This window comes from Pelophylax lessonae (assembly GCF_965119305.1).
Source record: "Pelophylax lessonae genome assembly, chromosome: 1".
Classification (NCBI taxonomy): Eukaryota; Metazoa; Chordata; class Amphibia; order Anura; family Ranidae; genus Pelophylax; species Pelophylax lessonae.
In genome coordinates, this window is record NC_138768.1 from 493,675,675 (window position 1) to 493,697,059 (window position 21,385).

At 49.6% G+C, this 21,385-nt stretch overlaps 1 protein-coding gene across 1 annotated transcript in view; it reads left to right on the forward strand.

Moving 5' to 3' along the window:
- Positions 1-21,385, forward strand: part of HDGFL2 (HDGF like 2) — a gene marked incomplete at its 3' end in the record, with an annotated part of 529,328 nt that overhangs the window by 114,119 nt on the left and 393,824 nt on the right. Inside the window, exon 6 of the mRNA XM_082254985.1 lies at positions 20,934-21,005. Within this exon, the coding sequence (XP_082111111.1) occupies positions 20,934-21,005 (72 nt within the window). The remainder of the gene's footprint in view (positions 1-20,933; positions 21,006-21,385) is intronic.

Genomic DNA, 21,385 nt, shown 5'->3' on the forward strand with positions numbered 1-21,385 from the left:
TTCCTGGGTGCACCGATCGAGGCAGCAGCAGGGGTCTCCTCAGGTTTTATCCTTCTGTTCCTTCCTATATCCATTGCCTGTGTTCAGTTTTATCCCTGTGGGGGTCTCATTGTGCTTGTGTGTGTGTGTGCGGTGTGCTGCGCTCGCCGCGCTTGTTAAAGGGGCAGTTAACCCTTTATTCTCCGGCATACTTTTTTTTGGGGCAAATGGATTCTCAGGAGGGCAAATTTCCTGCCACCTTGGTGGGAAGCCAGGGGACTGCTGTTTCCCCCCCAGGGGGGGATTTAGCCGAAGTGGTGGCTAACCTTGCTGCTCAGGTGCAGATGCTGGTGGCTGCTCAATCCACTAAAAGACCCAGAGTTTCTATTTCCTCTGATTCTGAGGGTGAAGGTGATGGGGCTGCTATGGCTGGGGTCTCCTTATCAGGGTCCCGTTCCTCCCTGGATCTCGTGGGGTCCGAGGAGGAGGCTGAGGTTGAAGGGGTTGATAATTCTCCCCCTGGCTCGCCTGAAGAGCTTGCAATCATGGATGAATTGGTTGCTTCTATAAAACAAACGCTGCGTTTGCAGGATGAACTGTGTCCTCCCGCTGCCTTGGCGGCTTATGGGACGCAGAAAAGACGCAAGACATCGCAGGTCTTTCCCTGCACTGATGATTTTCAGCGCGCTGTTAAGGAACAATGGCGCAATTTACGCAAACCTTTTGCTGTGCCAAGTAGGTTCAGGCTGCGTTATCCTTTCACGCCTGCCACTGATGAACGATGGTGTGTGCCACCCCCGGTGGATCACGCCATTGCGGCTTTGAACAAATCCACTGCGATTCCTGCAGAGGATACCCCGGTGTTCCGAGATGCCACGGATAGGAGGATGGAGTCTCTTGCCCGTCATACTTATTCTGTTACGGGTTCGATGCTTAAAGCTCTGTTTGCCTCTCTTATGGCAGCCCAGGCTGTCGCAAGTTGGACGCAGGTGCTTAGGCGCGTCCTAATGGCTGATTCGGCCTCGCCGGCGACATTGGATATGGTGGATCAAAACCATCAGGGTGTCATGTACCTGTGTGATGCGGACTTGGACTTAGTGCCGTTGGCTGCACGTGTACAAAGCGTGGCGGTGTTGTCTCGCCGCCTGGTTTGGTTAAAGTGTTGGTCGGTGGACCAATCTTCGCGCAAGACCTTAGCCAATCTGCCTTATGATGGATCTCGTCTTTTTGGGGGAGTCCTTGGATACGTTGATTAAGGGGATCACGGGCGGTAAGAGCACGCTCTTGCCCCACTTCCCCAAGGCTAAGGGGGCTCCTGGTAAGAAGCATACTAATTTTCGGCCTCCTCAGGGGTCCTTTCGTGCCTTTTGGTCGCACTACAAGGGCAAACCGTTCAAGGGTCAAGGCTCCCAAAAGAAGCCGTGGTCTGGTAAAAAGTCCGGTCAGTCTGGACCCTCTACCCATAACAGTGCGACCCGAAGGGGCGCCCTCACCCAGTTCTGGGGTGGGGGGACGCTTGCTCTTTTTTCTTCAACCCTGGCTGGCCCGCGTGCGGGACCGGTGGGTTCAGGAAATCGTTCAATCTGGCTACAAGATCGAGTTTCTCTCTCGGCCGGAGAGCAGATTCTTTCCCTCAAATCTTCAGCTGTCTCCGGAGCGTTTGCGGGACCTGCACCTAGCGGTGCGGGACCTGAGGGCTCAGGGAGTGGTGGTTCCGGTGCCTCATCGGGACAGATTTCGGGGGTTTTATTCAAATCTGTTCACCGTGCCCAGGAAGGAGGGCAAGGTTCGTCCAATTCTGGACTTAAAGGCTTTGAACCGCTTTGTGCGGGTTCGCAAGTTCCGCATGGAATCCCTGCGGTCGGTGGTGGCTGCCCTGGTTCCGGGGGAATTCATGGCCTCCATCGATCTGAAGGATGCGTACCTTCACATCCCGATTTTCGAGGGTCACCAGAGGTTCCTTCGATTCGCCATTGCGGAGGATCATTACCAATTCGCGGTGTTGCCTTTTGGTCTCGCCTCGCTCCTCGGGTTTTCACCAAGGTGCTTGCTCCCGTTCTGGCTTTGTTGAGAGCTCAGGGCATCTCTGTCCTGGGGTATCTGGACGACATTCTGGTTCGGTCTGCGTCCAGCCAGGGTCTGGAAAAGGACCTGTCCGTCACGATGCAAATTCTACAGGAGTTTGGTTGGACAATAAATTTTCCAAAGTCGACGCTGAGTCCGTCGGTTCGTCTTCCCTACCTGGGAATGATCCTGGACTCGATCCAGGCGAAGGTCTTCCTGCCGGAAGACAAGCTCAGGACTCTTCAGGAGGAAGTCAGGTCCCTCAGCGACAGTCCGTGCTCGTCCCTCCGGACGTGCATGAGATGTCTAGGATTGATGGTCTCGGCTTTCGAGGCGATTCCCTTCACCCAGTTTCACACGCGGGGTCTCCAGGCGGAGATCCTGTCCAAGTGGGACGGGCGACCGCAATCTCTGGATCTTCTAATTTCGTTGAGCTTTCGCACCAGAAGGGATCTTCTGTGGTGGCTCCAGTCCCCGATGATATCGGGGGGCAAGTCCTTTCGTCCTATCTCATGGACAGTGATCACCACGGATGCCAGCCTGTCGGACTGGGGTGGTGTTCTGGGCGTTCTGTCCGCCCAGGGAACTTGGTCGGAGGGGGAGTCCTCCCTTCCGATCAACATTCTGGAATTGCGTGCGATAAATCTCTGCCTTCGTCGCTGGACGGACCGACTGCAGGGCTGTCCAGTTCGGGTGCAGACGGACAATGCCACGGCGGTGGCCTACATCAACCACCAAGGGGGCACCAGGAGTGCCCGAGCGGCTCGGGAAGTGGCCGACATTCTGTCTTGGGCCGAGACTCATGTCCCGGCGATAACGGCAGTTCACATTCCGGGGGTGGAGAACTGGCAGGCGGACTATCTGAGTCGCCAGACCCTGGATCAGGGGGAATGGTCTCTCCACCCGGCTGTCTTCCAGATGTTGTGCGCTAAGTGGGGTCTTCCAGATGTGGACCTGTTCGCGTCTCGTCTGAACAACAAGGTTCGTGGCAAGGACGCGCGACCCTCGGGCAGACGCATCAGACGCGTTGGTAGCCCCGTGGCATCAGTACAGACTGATGTATGCGTTTCCACCGATTCAATTGCTGTCCAGATTCCTCCGCAGGTTGCACTCCGAACGCAGCACGGTGATTCTTGTGGCACCGGACTGGCCTCGCTGGTCCTGGTACGCAGACCTCGTGTATCTGGCGGTCGATGCCCCATGGCGTCTACCTCTTCGAGATGATCTCCTGTCTCAGGGCCCGATATTCCATCCTGCTTTACAGTCGCTGGCTTTGATGGCCTGGCTGTTGAGACCGAGGTCCTGAAGGATAGGGATCTCTCCCCTGAGGTCATTCACACTTTGATCAACGCAAGGAAACCTTCCTCAGGGAAGGTCTATTACCGTACTTGGAAGGCCTATCTTGCCTGGTGTGAGTCCAGGGGGTTTTCACCTTGCACGTACTCGGTTTCTCGAGTGTTGTCCTTCCTTCAAACGGGTGTCGACCAGCGTTTGGCGCTGGCTACGGTCAAGGGTCAGGTGTCTGCGCTGGCCGTTCTTTTTCAACGTCCTGTGGCTTCTAACTCCTTGGTTGCCACTTTTGTTCAAGGAGGGCGGCATCTGGTCCCTCCTAGGAGGGAACCTCTGCCTCCTTGGGACTTGAATCTCGTTCTATCTGTGTTACAACGTGCTCCCTTTGAACAGATCAGGGCGATCTTGTTGTCCATGTTGCCCAAGAAGGTCGCCTTTTTGGTGGCGATCACTTCGGCTCGCAGAGTGTCGGAGCTGGCGGCTTTGTCCTGCAAGTCTCCGTATCTGGTCATTCACTTGGATAAGGTGGTCTTGCAACCTAATCCTTCTTTTCTTCCGAAGCGAGTTTCGGCATTCCATCTCAATGAGGATATTGTCTTGCCTTCGCTGTGCGCGAAGCCTAAACATCCGAAGGAGGTGAGGTTGCACTCTTTGGATGTTGTTCGGGCGATAAGGGTTTACCTTAAATCGACTGAGTCTTTTCGCAAGACGGATTCTTTGTTTGTCCTTCCGGAGGGTCCTCGGAAGGGTATGGCGGCGTCGGCTTCTACCATCGCCAAATGGATCAGACAGACCATTGAACAGGCATATGCTTTGCAGGGGAAAGTTCCTCCTGTGCCTGTGAAGGCGCACTCTACTAGATGTCTGAGTACGTCTTGGGCCTGTCGTCATGGGGCTTCTGTGGCCCAGGTGTGTAAGGCGGCGACCTGGTCGACCGTACACACTTTCACAAAATTCTACAGAGTAGATGTTCAGGCATCGGCAGATGCTTCCTTTGGCCGCAAGGTTCTTAGTGCAGCAGTTCCTTAGGGTCCTTTTGTTTTGGACCCCTGGCTGTTGGGATACGTTTTTATCCCTGGGTTATTTGTTTTTTCCTGGGTTGTTGCTCCTGTTGAGCAAGTTTTTTTCCTGTTGCCCAGCTGGTGTCCTTCCTTTGGTAAGGTTCCTTTCTTTGATGTGGAGACTGCGTTGCCTTACGGCGCGGCTGCGTTTCCCACCCCTCATGTTTGCAGTGCTTTGGGACGTCCCCATTGTGACGAATATGAAGAGGCGGCGACTGTCGGAGGACGTAAGAGAAAACTGAATTTTTGTAAAATCTTACCTGTAAAATTCCTTTGAGTCCTCCGACAGTCGCCGCCCCCGCCCCTCTTTTGGGGTTTGGTTGTATACTCTACTGCCATTCCACTGAAACTGAGATATGGTTGCAGGAAGTAGGAGGGTATTGACTGAGGGGACCACCCCCTGTGGGTGGGATATGTTAAAAGCTTTAATGTTAACCTATTATGTTGCCTAGCTACTCCTTCGGAGCAAAGTCTAATACCCATTGTGACGAATATGAAGAGGCGGCGACTGTCGGAGGACTCAGAGAAAGGAATTTTACAGGTAAGATTTTACAAAAATTCCGTTTTTTTAGGCAGCTTTTTTCTCCAGTTGTTCCTGTGAGATCTTCAAGCAATTATGCTGGAGCTGGGCGACGGGCTGGATGTTAAGATCCAGTGGTCACCCCAGTCAGCCTACGAGCGCGTGCAGGCCCTAGCTCCGTGCTGGGTCGGCCGCGACATAGTCCCACTGGATGGGGACTGGCCCTGCGAGTTAAACGTCTCGCCTGGACGCCGACGACCAGTTGGAAACTGAATCGCGCCGTCCGTATTGGTCAACAGCCCCCCACTTCGGTGGAGAGGGGTTCTGTTAGGAGGGGGGTGCCCGCCGGTTCCGGTATGGTGAGTAGTATGTTCCCCCTCTCCCCTGTCTGGTTTTGGGAATAGACACGGGCCCCCTGTTGATCCTGGGTCCCTCATCTATCCTATAGCATATGTCACAGATCTCCCTCTTGAGTGTGATTTGGTGAATAGGAGCCAGGAGGCTTGGTTTGGGAGCTGACTATCGGATAGTCACTGTATGAGTGGGCACTGTAAAGGGACCATGACTGAAGTCAGGGGCTGGCATTACTGTTTAAGATGGCCATGTAAGAGGGTGATATGATCCTACCTTATACTTAAGGTTGCAGTTGCCTGGACTACCGCCATCCTCCCGCAGGCCGCCATCCTCCCGCAGGCCGCCATCCTCCCGCAGGCCGCCATCCTCCCGCAGGCCGCACACCTCCCGCAGGCCGCAAAGGCCGATGCCTGCCTTCCGCAGGCCGCACGGGGTAACAGGCCGCCGCCATCCTACCGCAGGTCGCGCGGGGCCGCCATCTTGGCGTAGCCTCGTGTCTCCGGCATGGGGGCGGCCATTTTGGAGATGACCAGCTACCTCGAGGAGTAGCAGGAGAAGCGCCGGAAGGCGTGTAAAGGGGCGGAGCCGCCTCCTTTACCCGGGAAAACGATCCAAAAGACTTCCTGTCTGTAAAGGACAGCGCTGAGAGCAGTTTGGTAGAAGCTTCTGTGCATCAGGTGGTGAGCCCTTGGGGTCTCTCTCTCTCTCTGTGGGGGTCCGAAGCAAGTAACACTTAGGGACGCTGTTGCGCTGGGGGATTACAAGAAAAAAAAAAAGTTTTTTTCTTTGCAATTTTTTGTTTGCTGGCAAGTGTCTTGGATTAATCATGGACCCTGCCACACATGTATCCCCACCTGATCCCCTCGAGGTGGCCGCAGGACCCTCCAGTGCCCCGCTTATGATTGATGCATTATCAGCAGTTTTGGAGTCTTTGGTATCCCGGGTGGAGGTGGCCTGTCAGGGACGGGGGGGGCAAGAAAGCTACCCCCGCCTACCTCTATTACATCTGACACTTCAGATACGGATTCTGAGCTTGTCACTGCAGCTGCAGGTCCCTCTTCTGGGGCTGCTGTCTCGGGTACGGTCTCCTCAGGCAGTGAGGAGGAAGTTTCTGCCTCCGCCATAGCACAAGAAGAAGCGTTGGTGGACGCACTAGTTGTCTGTCCGGGAAACCTTAAGTCTGGAGGTTACAACGGCAGAGGTAGCTGATACTGAAATTCCTTTTGGTACTCGCAAGCCTACCAAAATAGCGAAGGTTTTTCCCTTGCCCAAATGTTTTGGTCATCTAATTAAAGAAGAATGGGGTCGTCTGAAACGAACCTCTGCTATTTCCAAACGCATTGCTAGGCGCTATCCGTTTGAGGAATCCCTCCTTAAAAAATGGACGGTACCACCAGTGGTGGACTCACCGATTTCCAGACTAAATAAAGCCACTGTTATCCCGTTGGAGGACGCTCCGTCCTTAAGGGATCCGGTGGATCGTAAAGTGGAAGCGGAATCCCGCTCCATTTTTTTCCTGATAGGGTCAACCTTTAGGCCAGTGGTTGCCATTGGTTTAGTTTCACAAAAATTGACAGAATGGACCAAATTGTTACGCCGTGACCTAAAGGGGAGAAGTATCCCCCCGGCAGTATCCGATTTGATGGAGCAGATTATACAAGGACTATAGTTCATCTGTGATGCCGCCCTGGTTGCCACTCCCTTGTTAGGGCGTGCATCGGTTTCAGCAGTGGTCCTCAGACGCGTGTTGTGGTTAAAGTGCTGGTCGGCGGATCAAGGTTCCAAAAAAGCTTTGGCTAATCTCCCTTTTCAAGGGGATCGCCTGTTTGGGGCCATCTTGGATGAGATTATAAAGGATCTCACTGGAGGCAAGAGCACTTTTTTGCCACAGACTGCTAAGGGTAAAGGACCTTGTAACAGGCGAGGACCTTCCTTTTCCGCTCATAAAAAGTTTGTTCGTTCCGCTGGGGCGGGCGATAAAGGGAAGCCCTCCAAAGCCCCTTCAGGGGGTTTCAAAGGGCGCTGGTCGGGTAAACAAAAGTCCGGCTCAGCCAAACCTGAAGATAAGACCAATGCAGCCTGAAGGTGCGCCCCCACCCATCTCTGGGGTGGGGGGGACGTGTTCACCGGTTTCCGGATCCATGGCTTTCCAGAATCCCGGACAAAGGGGTTCGCAAGCTCATACGGTCGGGATACAAGATCGAGTTTCAATCACTTCTACCGGTGCGATTCTTCCCTTCCAACATTCGACTATCCCCGGATCGCTTAAAAGCTTTGCGGGGGGCAGTAATGGACTTGATGCAACAAGGAGTGGTAGTTCCCGTTCCTTGAGCAGAACGTTTTCAGGGGTTCTATTCGAACCTATTCACAATACCCAGAAAGGAGGGCAAGGTGCGTCCAATTCTGGACTTAAGAGCACTCAATCATTTTGTCCGGGTACAAGAATTCAAGATGGAGTCCATCTGAACAGGGGGGGCCTCCCTGCATCAGTGGGATTTCCTGGCGTCCAGAGACAGCATGGATGCCTAATTTCAGATCCCCATCTTCGCAGGACATCAGCGTTTTCTTCACTTTTCCCAAAGATCATTCCTAGTTCCCACCAGGAGATTGAACTATCTGGGCCTAACTTTGGAGACATCCTGGGCAAAGGTGTGTCTCCTTACAGAGAAGTTCCGGAAGATTCAGTGAACTATTCGGATGTTGCTGTCTGTCAACTGGCCATCCCTTCGGACTTGCATGAGGATCCTGGGACTGATGGTGGCCTCCTTAGAGGCAGTACCGTATGCCCAGTCTCATACCCGAATTCTCCAAAAGGAGATTCTTTTCTAATAGAAACATAGAAACATAGAATGTGTCGGCAGATAAGAACCATTTGGCCCATCTAGTCTGCCCAATATATCTGAATCCTATGAATAGTCCCTGGCCCTATCTTATATGAAGGATAGCCTTATGCCTATCCCATGCATGCTTAAACTCCTTCACTGTATTTGCAGCTACCACTTCTGCAGGAAGGTTATTCCATGCATCCACTACTCTCTCAGTAAAGTAATACTTCCTCATATTACTTTTAAACCTTTGCCCCTCTAATTTAAAATTGTTTCCTCTTGTGGTAGTTTTTCTTCTTTTAAATATGCTCTCCTCCTTTACCGAGTTGATTCCCTTTATGTATTTAAAAGTTTCTATCATATCCCCTCTGTCTCTTCTTTCTTCCAAGCTATACATGTTAAGGTCCTTTAACCTTTCCTGGTAAGTTTTTTTTTTCCTGCAATCCATGTACTAGTTTAATAGCTCTTCTCTGAACTCTCTCTAGAGTATCTATATCCTTCTGGAGATATGGCCTCCAGTACTGCGCACAATACTCCAAGTGAGGTCTCACCAGTGTTCTGTACAGCGGCATAAGCACTTCTCTCTTTCTACTGCTTATACCTCTCCCTATACATCCAAGCATTCTGCTGGCATTTCGTGCTGCTCTATTACATTGTCTTCCCACCTTTAAGTCTTCTGAAATAATTACTCCTAAATCCCTTTCCTCAGATACTGAGGTCAGGACTGTGTCAAATATTCTATATTCTGCCCTTGGGTTTTTACGTCCCAGGTGCATTATCTTGCACTTATCCACATTAAATTTCAGTTGCCAGAGTTCTGACCATTCTTCTAGTTTTCCTAAATCCTTTTCCATTTGGCGTTTCCCTCCAGGAACATCAACCCTGTTACATAGTCCGTAGTTCATCTCGGGAGCAAGCAAGAGAGAGTGCAATGGAATCGGAATCCCGATTCTCTGGACAATCGGATCCGGTTGAGCGAGCGGACCAGGGAGTCTCTGGTCTGGTGGCTTCGGTCTCCGATGTTCAGCCAGGGGAAGTCATTTCTTCCGATAGAATCCAGGTTACCGATCAATGTATTGGAACTGAGAGCGATCAGACTTTGTCTGATTTACTGGACCGAGCAGCTCCAGGGCAGCCCGGTTCGTATCCAGTCGGACAATGCCACGGCCGTGGCTTTTGTCAATCACCAAGGGGGCACCTAGAGTGTCCTGGCGGCCATCGAAGTGGCCAGCATTCTTCGTTGGGCGGAACGGTTTGTTCCGGCTCTCTCCGCGGTATTGTAAGAGTATTTAATAATATATATCTTGCGCTCGTACTTAATTATGTCAGAATATTTATACTGCTCTGAATATAGCAGTGTCTATGGTTAATAAGCAAAGATCTGTGAAAAAGGAGAGTCTTCACCTATTGCCATAAATCAATGTCGTGAATTCTTTTTAATTGATTAATTTCTTTTTAAAAGCATATACCAATCTTAGTGAGTACAGTCTACAGTATGGAATATATATATATATATATATATAAAATATTTATTCTCAAGACATGTAAACACAATATATGATCAAACAGGAAATGACACAAAAAAAAATAACTCTACATACAATATACTAACTTCAAATAATCAATGCAATGTGATGTTTAGCTCAACAATGAAAGTGAAACTGAAACAAAATGAAAGTGAAAGTAAAACGAAAGCAAGATTACCATTTCTTCCCAGGTATAGCTTAAGCCATAAATAAATGTTCTATATAAACAGACTACAATGGTCTGCGTAATGCATAGCCGAAAGTCACGTCACTGCAGATGAGTGAGAATAAGCCATGCAAAACGGAAGACTTAAAATTGTAAATAATGCATTGAATCTGATATTAATAAAAATGTATAAAAACAAAAATCAGCTTTTTAGAGAAAAATCTACCATGGTTTATACGGCTAGGATTGTAATCTCATTACCCTTAAATATGCAATATAAAATATATAAGGAAGGAATAAACAATTGTTGAATAAAATCAAATAATACAGCAAGGCATAATTACCACACTTAAGATGGCCGCTAGCTTCAAATGGGCACCAGAGTACTAAGATGGACGCCTTTCTTAAGATGGTGGCTTCCCTTCAAGTTTCAGATGAATGATGTGGACAATATGGAGTATGTCTGGATGAGTCTATTGAGGAATGTAATAGTGTGTGTGATGTAAGTGTATTGTCTGATGGGCAGTGTAATGTGTGTCCTCTCTCTCATCTGGGTTGGTCTTTTATATGGTAAGAACAAAGAGCTATAAAAATTACCATAAGTTAAATCCAGAGGGATGAAACATTATCCCTATTGGATGGGATATTCTATACCTAAACTAGTGAGGTCCGAGACACACCCCTTTTGATAATTAACCCTATACTTGGTATACTAAAGTTAAATGATGATTTCTCTATATGTGAGAGTAATCATAAAACACAACATAAAACTTTGTCCAGACTCCCAGTACATACATAAATGTCCACCTGTATCTCCATCATTCACCTTGGCAAGTAATGCCATTTCAATAATTATATTATTTAACACAATATAATATTTTTATATGAGAAATCTGAAATTATCTCAAGACTGCACCTGGTATTTTGCCTGCAGAGGGCAGTGTTGTACCGTTCATTAGATTTTGTATTCAACATAATTACCACCATGTCCTTATCTGATGACCTCTCTGACCTCTGGCTAGTGAGAAGCCATTACTTATTTGACCATGCCAAAGACTGTCAGAAATCTAGTCTAGGTTGGAAGATCTATTACTTAGTCTATTCTAAAACAACGCTTATATAAACACTCCTACCACATACCTTAAAATGAAGTAATTGGTATTCACTTTAGTGTTAGTCTAAGTAAGATTACTACTATGAGAATATAAACCCAAAATGTGATATAACATTCCTAAATATATATGTATATGCCTTACATAATATAATAACATAATTATGGCTAATATCTTCACACACATATAATAATGTACCTTTAACATTTATATTTTATATGTCTGATGAAAAACACTGAGCCATTGTCTATTGTTAAATACTTATAGACAGACTGGCACTACCATTATGTCTTATCTGAAAGATGTCTATGTAAATCTTATTTACGATCGAAGACTCACAAGGATATTCTGTAGAACTTAAGACTATGTAAAGGCATCTTGTAAAAGAACATGAACTTCCCATGAACTCCTAACAAAATGGATCCTATCCTGTTCAGAATCTTTTATGCATAATATGAATATACATGGCTTTTAAAATCATTTTTCTTTTTACCTATTATTATTTTAATCAACCCCCAATAACCCCGACAGTATTCACTCCGGGAGTAGAAGATCGGTAGGCAGATTATCTCAGCCGTCAGATTCTGGATCAAGGGGAACGGCCTCTTCATCCAGAGGTATTTCACCAGCTGTGCCTTCATTGGGGCACCCCGGAGGTGGATCTGTTGGCAGCTCGGCTCAACAGGGAGGTGCGGAGGTTTGTAGCCCGCTCCTGAGATCCTCGAGCGAACGCAGCAGACGCGCTGGTCGCCCCGTGGGGACAGTATCAGCTACTGTATGTCTTCCCTCCTCTCAAGTTGCTGCCGAAACTTCTTCGCAGGATAGAGGGGGAGGGAATTCCAGTTATCCTGGGAGTTCCGGACTGGCCTCGTCGACCCGGGTACGCCGACTTGGTCAGGCTGGTCGCGGACGCTCCTCGGAGACTTCCTCTCAGGGAGGATCTGCGGTCTCAGGGACCGATCTTCCATCCTTCTTTACAATCGCTGGCTTTAACGGCCTGGCTATTGAGACTCAGGTGCTGAAGGACAAGGGATTGTCAACTTCAGTTATTCCTACTTTAATTAAAGCAAGGAAAGCGACTTCCAGAAAAGTCTATCATCGCACATGGAAGTCTTATATTGCGTGGTGTGAATCCCTTGGATTTCCTCCACGTGCCTATTCGGTGACCCGAATCTTGGCTTTTCTGCAACAGGGACTTGAGCAGAAGCTGGCCTTGAGTACTGTCAAGGGTCAGGTTTCAGCGTTAGCAATTTTCTTTCAGAAACCTTTGGCTACCCATTCCTTGGTGCGGAATTTCATCCAGGGGATGCGGCACCTGGCTCCGCCAGTGCACGCGCCCTTACCGCCCTGGGATCTTAATTTTGGTGTTGTCGGTTCTTCAGAAACCTCCCTTTGAAAATATCCGGGAGATTCCTTTGCTTACGTTATCCCAGAAGGTGGCCTTCTTGGTGGCCATTACTTCTGCACGCAGGGTGTCAGAACTGGCCGCATTATCCTGTCGTTCCCCATATCTGGTGGTTCATAGGGATAAGGTGGTTCTTCGTCCGAATCCATCCTTCCTTCCTAAGGTGGTTTCAGATTTCCATCTGAATGAAGATATTGTGCTACCTTCCTTGGGTCCTAAGCCCAGTCATCCTCGGGAGTTTGCGTTACATTCCTTGGATGTGGTTCAGGGTATACTTGAAAACTACGGACTGGTTTCGTAAAACGGATTCACTTTTTGTGATCACGGATGGCCCCAAAAAAGGGTTGCCTGCATCTGCCGCGACTATCTCCAGATGGATCAGACAGACGGTGGTACAGGCTTATTCTATTAAGGGTCGGAATCCTCCGTTCCCTGTTAAGGCGCACTCCACTCGGGCGCTCAGTGCTTCCTGGGTCTTCCGCCATCAGGCGTCAGTGGTCCAGGTTTGCAAGGCGGCTACCTGGTCGTCGGTTCATACCTTTACAAAATTTTATAAAGTTGATGTGTTGGCATCGGCGGATGCCTCTTTTGGCCGCAAGGTTTTGCAGGCCGCAATTTGAGGAGACCATTGGTCTACCTCGAGGGTTTTTTTCTGTTGGGTTTTCAGTTGAGTCTCATCCTTTGGTTTGATGAGCCTTTAAGACTTCTAGTCGGCACCGGTTGGGCCTTCTGGATTTAAATTTTGATTTCTGTTATCCCACCCCTCATTTGTGGCACTGCTTTGGGACGTCCCAATTTGATATTAATCAAGAGGACTGCGTCTGTCACTGAGCGACAGAGAAAAATGAAATTTTGTAAAATCTTACCGTAAAATCCTTTTCTCTTAAGCTCATTGACAGACGCAGTACCCGCCCCTCTACTTTTGAGTTGGGTTGGGTTAAATTCTCTGACACTGCTTTGTGACCTAACTAACATCCTGTAGCAGAGAGGGAGAGGATATGCCCTCTGGGACTGCCCCTAAGGTGTGGCCAGAACGTTTTCCTTCTGCCTAGTGTCCTACTCCTGTAGAGGGCAGTATAACCCGATTTGATATTAATCAAGAGGACTGCGTCTGTCAATGAGCTTAAGAGAAAAGGATTTTACGGTAAGATTTTACAAAAATCAATTTTTCTATATATACATTGTATGTATGTTTTTCTCTTTTCTTTTTTGTTAGTGTAACAATATTGTGAATCTTCTACACCTACCCTTCCCTGAAGAAGCAGAGTAGGCGAAATGCATTGGACACCCTTAGCTTGCGCCACTATAGGGCATTTCTTTATTTACCTGTTTGGGGCTGGGTGTGGGTAGGGTGTTAAGAGGTCCACACATGTCCATTGTCTTTATGTATATTTAGTTTTTTGTCCAACTGTACTAATTGTGTACAGCATTTTACTAGTTGTATCCACAATAAAAGTATATTTTATATTCCTTTTCGTTTGATCTCTGTCTCTCATATTGGTTGGTCCAGCACCGGTATAGCCCTTTTTACAGCGTATATATTTTCGACTATTATCTCTTGGGTGATGGTGCAGGCGTAGACTGTTTGGACGTTTATTCATTTTTCCCTTTTTTGTACTATAATTGGCATCATTCATGACGATTATTGCTGCCATCAGTAATCATCGGTGGGTTCATATAACGCTTATATATTTTTTACCCCTGTGTGACTGATACTTTTGTACATCCCTTCTGGTGTGTTTTGTTACCACACAACTGCTACTTGACCCCCAGGTGTTATGCCAATTATCATGGAGAGGGCGCTGGTCCTTTCATACTTGCGCTGGATTTATTTGTGTTTTTTTTTATTGTTCCCTAATTAGGCTCTGAGGCCTAATTAAGTCAGAGGCCATATTGAGCAAGGAATATAAAGCTGGTGGGGGCGGGGGCGGGGGCGATGGGTGTTAACAATCGTGTATTCACAAGTAACAGGAATAACCGGAACTGGATGCAGCGGGCAGGGATGGACCATCATTTTGAGTATAAGTTATTCAAAACCATAGAATATATAGGAGGATGTATAAAATTAATGGTAAAAGAACTCGTATGGCATAAGTGCAGTCCCACGGTGTTGAAAGATCCAGAGATCCCTGGGGTCCTGAGCAGCGCTCGGGGATTCACAGGGGCCACAACAATAGACTTTTACAAATTTCCTGTCGGGCCGTATTAAAGCGGCCCACAGGCCAGACTTTGGACATGGCTGTCAAAGAGGAAGGGTTATAGGCTCTAGGTGTGGAATATTTGTTGTACCTATTTAGTTTCCTGCAGGTTGCAGTATAAACTACAGTTACACGGTTTTAAACTCAGTACACGGTTTTAAACTCAGTACATAATTCCTATTTTCTCTTACGTCCTCCGACAGTCGCCGCCTCTTCATATTCGTCACATATGGGGTATTAGACTTTGCTCCGAAGGAGTAGCTAGGCAACAGAATATGTTAACAATAAAGCTTTAACATATCCCACCCTCAAGGGGTGGTCCCCTCAGTCAATACCCTCCTACTTCCTGCAACCATATCTCAGTTTTAATGTCTAGCTTGTCAGGAGTGGCTGGCTCTCTCTGTGCTGGGACTTTTTGTCCCAGACTCTTTCTTCTTTTTAATATTTTGTTTGAGTTTTTCTCTCTACCTTTACTTAGCTGTTATTTTTGTCAGCATTAGTTAGTTCTTCGGACGAAGAGGATCATGCGGACTGGGTCTCGGGCTGATCCCCCTGGTCGCAGGTCGTGGGTCAGTGGCTTCCCAGTCTGCCATCGAGCGTTCAGCCAGGTAACGCTCCTGGCACAGTGAACGACCCATCCCTGTTCGGTGCAGGGATGATTGGTGAGGTGGCTACCTCACCGGACGCTGTGCGGTTTCTTAACCTCCATTGTGTGCGTCTTGAATTGCGACTCTCCCTGCCTCATGTGCAGCGGCTTGTTCGCCTGTGCGGGTTCCCCACGCCATGTGAGGTAAGTGTATTTATGTGGGGACCTGTCTGTCTGGGGGGGGTCTCAGTCTGGGACTGTGTAACCTGCCTTTAATCACACTGCTTGTCTCCCTATCTCTCGGCTGCATGCTGTGGGCTGCAAGGGGGGGGGGGGGGAGCTGTATGACACTGAGTGTGTCAGGCTGGGCAGTGTGAGAAGCTGTGTGCTGTGGGGCATGTTTTTTCTTGGCATGTTTGGGCATATACAGCGATCGCTGCGGCGATCTAACATGTATCCATATATTGGGATGTAATGTGTGTGTTTTTATGCACTGTGGAGCGGCGTTTTCGGCGCCAAACGACGCCATTTTACCGGCGCCCGCTCCGGCCGCATGGTTTACATGCACGGCGGCCATTTTCTTGTAGCCTCCATAGGCTTACATAGAGCGCTCTGGCAGCATCACTTCCTCTTTCCAGGAACACCGATCGAGGCAGCAGCAGCAGCGGGGTCTCCTCAGGTTTTATCCTTCTGTTCTTGTCATCCATTGCCTGTACTCAGTTTGTATATTCCCTGTGGGGGTCTCATTGTGCCTGAGTGTGGTGCGGTGGGCTGCGCTTGCCGCGCTTGCTAAAAGGGGGCAGTTAACCCTTGGTTGTCTGGCATTACAGGGGCAATGGATTCTCAGGAGGGCAAGTTTCCTACAGTATTGGTGGAAAGCCAGGGGACCGCTGTTTCCCCCCCAGGGGGGGATTTGGCCACTATTGTGGCTGGCCTTGCTGCCCAGGTGCAAATGCTGGTGGCTGCTCAATCTACTAAACGGCCCAGAGTTGCTCTGTCCTCTGATTCTGAGGGTGAAGGTGATGGGGCTGTTCTGGCAGGGACCTCCTTATCGGGGTCCCGCTCCTCTCTAGATCTGGTGGGGTCTGAGGTAGAGGCTGAAGTTGAGGGGGTTGATAATTCTCCCCCTGGCTCGCCTGAAGAGCTTGCAATCATGGATGAGTTGATTGCTTCCATTAAGCAGACGCTACGTTTGCAGGACGAAGTGTGTCCCCCCGCTGCCTTGGCGGCTTATGGGACGCAGAGAAAACGCAGGACGCCGCAGGTTTTTCCCTGCAATGCTGATTTTCAGCGCGCTGTTAAGGATCAATGGCGCGATCTGCGCAAGCCTTTTGCGGTACCAAGTAAATTCAAGCTGCGTTATCCTTTCTCGCCTGCCACTGATGAACGGTGGTGTGTGCCTCCGCCAGTGGATCATGCAATTGCGGTTTTGAACAAAGCCACTGCGATTCCTGCAGAGGGTTCCCCTGTTTTCCGTGATGCCACGGATAGGAGACTGGAGTCTCTTGCCCGTCATACTTATTCTGTTACGGGTTCTATGCTTAAGGCTCTGTTTGCTTCTCTCATGGCGGCCCAGGCGATCGCAAGTTGGACGCAGATGCTTAGGCGCGTCCTAGTGGCCGATTCGGCCTCGGCGGCGACCCTGGATATGGTGGATCAGATCCACCAGGGTGTCATGTATCTGTGTGATGCGGACCTGGACCTGATTCCGTTGGCTGCACGTGTGCACAGCGTGGCGGTGTTGTCTCGCCGCCTGGTTTGGTTGAAATGTTGGTCGGTGGACCAATCTTCACGTAAGACCTTAGCCAATCTGCCTTATGATGGGTCTCGCCTTTTTGGGGAGTCCCTGGATGTGTTGATTAAGGGGATCACCGGGGGTAAGAGCACTCTCTTGCCCCATTTCCCCAAGGCTAAGGGGGCTTCTGGGAAGAAGCATGCTAATTTTCGGCCCCCTCAGGGGTCCTTTCGTGCCTTTCGGCCGCACTACAAGGGCAAACCGTTCAAAGGCCAAGGCTCTCAGAAGAAGCCCTGGTCTGGGAAACAGAAGTCCGGCCAATCCGGACCTGCGGCCCATAACAGTTCGGCCTGAAGGGGCGCCCTCACCCAGTTTTGGGGTGGGGGGACGCTTGCTCGGTTTTCTTCAGCCCTGGTTGGCCCCTGTGCGGGACAGATGGGGTCTGGAAATCGTTCGATCTGGTTACAAGATCGAGTTTCTCTCTCGGCCGGAGAGCAGATTTTTTTCCTCAAATCTCCAACTGTCTCCAGAGCGCCTGCGGGATCTGCACCTGGCGGTGCGGGACCTGAGGGCTCAGGGAGTGGTGGTTCCGGTGCCTCATCGGGACAGATTTCGGGGGTTTTATTCCAATCTGTTCACCGTGCCCAGGAAGGAGGGCAAGGTTCGTCCGATTCTGGACTTGAAAGCTCTGAACCGCTCTGTGCGGGTTCGCAAGTTCCGCATGGAATCCCTGCGCTCGGTGGTGGCTGCCCTGGTTCCGGGGGAATTCATGGCCTCCATCGATTTGAAGGATGCGTACCTTCACATCCCCATATTCGAGGGTCATCAGAGATACCTTCGATTTGCCATTGCGGAGGATCACTACCAGTTCGTGGCGTTGCCCTTTGGTCTCGCCTCGGCTCCGCGGGTCTTCACCAAGGTGCTTGCACCGGTTCTGGCATTATTGAGGGCCCAGGGCATTTCTGTCCTGGGGTATCTGGACGACATTCTGGTTCGGTCTGCGACCAGACAGGGTCTGGAGGAGGACCTGTCTGTCACAATGCAAACTCTGCAGGAGTTTGGTTGGACGATAAATGTTCCAAAGTCGACACTGAGTCCGTCGGTTCGTCTCCCCTATCTGGGAATGATACTGGACTCGGTGCAGGCGAAGGTCTTCCTGCCGGAAGACAAACTCAGGACTCTTCAGGAGGAAGTCAGGTCCCTCAGGGACGTTCCACACTCGTCTCTGCGGACGTGTATGAGATGTCTGGGATTGATGGTCTCGGCCTTCGAGGCGATTCCTTTCGCGCAGTTTCACACGCGGGGTCTCCAAGCGGAGATCCTGTCCAGGTGGGACGGGCGACCTCAATCTCTGGATCTTCAGATCTCGTTGAGTCATCGCACCAGGGAAAACCTTCTGTGGTGGCTCCAGTCCCCGTTGGTGTCCGGGGGCAAGTCGTTTCGTCCGATCTCGTGGACGGTAATCACCACGGATGCCAGCCTGTCGGGCTGGGGTGGTGTTCTGGGCGTTCTGTCCGCCCAGGGAACTTGGTCGGAGGGGGAGTCTTCCCTCCCGATCAACATTCTGGAATTGCGTGCGATAAGGCTCTGTCTTCATCGCTGGACGGACCGGCTGCAGGGCTGCCCGGTTCGGGTGCAGACGGACAATGCCACGGCGGTGGCCTACATCAACCACCAAGGGGGCACCAGGAGTGCCCGAGCGGCTCGAGAAGTGGCCGACATTCTGTCTTGGGCCGAGACTCATGTCCCGGCGATAACGGCGGTTCACATTCCGGGAGTGGAGAACTGGCAGGCGGACTCTCTGAGTCGCCAGACCCTGGATCAGGGGGAATGGTCTCTCCACCCGGCTGTCTTCCAGATGTTGTGCGCGAAGTGGGGTCTTCCAGATGTGGACCTGTTCGCGTCTCGCCTCAACTACAAGGTGAAGAGGTTCGTGGCAAGGACGCGCGACCCTCGGGCAGACGCGTCGGACGCGTTAGTGGCCCCGTGGCATCAGTACAGGCTGATGTACGCGTTTCCACCGATTCAGTTGCTGTCCAGGTTCCTTCGCAGGTTACACTCGGAACGCAGCACGGTGATTCTTGTGGCACCGGACTGGCCTCGCCGGTCCTGGTACGCAGACCTCGTGAATCTGGCGGTCGACGCCCCTTGGCGTCTGCCTCTTCGAGACGATCTACTGTCTCAAGGACCGATTTACCATCCTGCTTTACAGTCGCTGGCTTTGACGGCCTGGCTGTTGAGACCGAGGTCCTGAAGGAGAAGGGTCTCTCTCCAGAGGTCGTTCATACTTTGATCAACGCGAGGAAGTCTTCCTCGGGGAAGGTTTATTACCGTACTTGGAAGGCCTATTTTGCCTGGTGTGAGTCCAGGGGGTTTTCACCCCGCACGTACTCGGTTTCCCGTGTGCTGTCTTTCCTTCAGACGGGTGTCGATCAGCGTTTGGCGCTGGCTACGATAAAGGGTCAGGTGTCTGCGCTGGCCGTTCTGTTTCAACGTCCCGTGGCTTCCAACTCCTTGGTTGGCACTTTTATTCAGGGTGTGCGGCATCTGGTTCCTCCTAGGAGGGATCCTTTGCCCCCTTGGGACTTGAATCTCGTTCTATCTGTGTTACAACGTGCCCCTTTTGAACAGATCAGGGAGATCTCGTTGTCTATGTTGTCCAAAAAGGTCGCCTTTCTGGTGGCGATCACTTCGGCTCGCAGAGTGTCGGAACTGGCGGCTTTGTCCTGCAAGTCTCCGTACCTGGTTGTTCATTTGGATAAGGTGGTCTTGCGACCTAATCCTTCTTTTCTGCCGAAACGAGTTTCGGAATTCCATCTTAACGAGGATATTGTTTTGCCTTCGTTGTGCACGAAGCCGAAACATCCAAAGGAGGTGAGATTGCACTCTCTGGATGTTGTTCGGGCGATAAGGGTTTACCTTAAATCGACTGAGTCTTTTCGTAAGACGGACTCCTTGTTTGTTCTTCCAGAGGGTCCTCGGAAGGGCATGGCGGCTTCGGCCTCTACCATCGCCAAATGGATCAGGCAGACCATTGAACAGGCCTATGCCTTGCAGGGGAAGGTTCCCCCTGTGCCTGTGAAGGCGCACTCTACTAGGTCTCTGAGTACGTCTTGGGCCTGCCGTCATGGGGCTTCTGTAGCCCAGGTGTGTAAGGCGGCGACCTGGTCGACCGTGCACACTTTCACGAAATTCTACAAAGTAGATGTTCAGGCATCGGCGGATGCTTCCTTTGGCCGCAAGGTTCTTAGTGCGGCTGTTCCATAGGGTCCCTTGTTGGGGACTCCTGGCTGTTGGGATAGTTTTTTGTATCCCCTGGTTTTTTGTCTTTTCCTGGGTTGTTGCTCCTGTTGAGCACTTATTTTTGCTGTTGCCCAGCTGGTTTCCTTCCTTTGGTAAGGTTCCTTTCTTTGATGTGGAGACTGCGTTGCCTTTCGGCGCGGACGCGTTTCCCACTCCTCATGTTTGCACTGCTTTGGGACGTCCCCATATGTGACGAATATGAAGAGGCGGCGACTGTCGGAGGACGTAAGAGAAAACGGAATTTTTGTAAAATCTTACCTGTAAAATTCCTTTCTCTGAGTCCTCCGACAGTCGCCGCCCCCGCCCCTCTTTTGGGGTTTGAATGTATACTCTACTGCTATTCCACTAAAACTGAGATATGGTTGCAGGAAGTAGGAGGGTATTGACTGAGGGGACCACCCCTTGAGGGTGGGATATGTTAAAGCTTTATTGTTAACATATTCTGTTGCCTAGCTACTCCTTCGGAGCAAAGTCTAATACCCCATATGTGACGAATATGAAGAGGCGGCGACTGTCGGAGGACTCAGAGAAAGGAATTTTACAGGTAAGATTTTACAAAAATTCCGTTATTTCTCCAATAAACATTTAATGCATAGTGTGTCCATGATTTGTTTGAATAGGGATTTTAAAAATCCACGCAAGCTAGTAAAGATGATGTGTCATCCAAAGTAGGAGACCAATTTGTATTCTCTCACACAGCCCAACACTTGTAACTCACTGTTGTAAATTGCTCGCTGAAGTGTTATTTTTGTTTTTTGTTTTTAAGTTTTTATAGTTTTTTTTTTTCCCCTTGTGTTTTACAAACTCAGGATTTTACCATAGAAGAAACCAGAAAACCTCGGACAATTTTGAGGGCAGCAAACTCCAGGCAAAAAAACAAGGTTAGAAAGTGATTTTTTTTTTTGTGTCTCTGTATGTATGTATAAGTGTAAATGAACCCGTGCTTAGGAATAAGAATTGTTGTATTACCCAAATATATAAAAATAACTATATGTCTCAAAAGCCAAGGTGGGTGGCTATGGAAGTGTTATGCTCAAAGTGTGGGCTGCTGCTGTTAGCAAAGGTAAATACCTTGAGAATTGTTTAGTAATGTATATATCAGTGCTGCTCCTTTTATATAAAGAGTGCTTAAAGTGACAAGTGCATAAAAGATAATGAATATAGTTGGTGAAAAATTAATAATATGATAGTGCTCCTAAAGTGTTTTTCTTTGCCTAAACAATAATATATATCAACCTAATATTGCCTCATGTAATGTAAT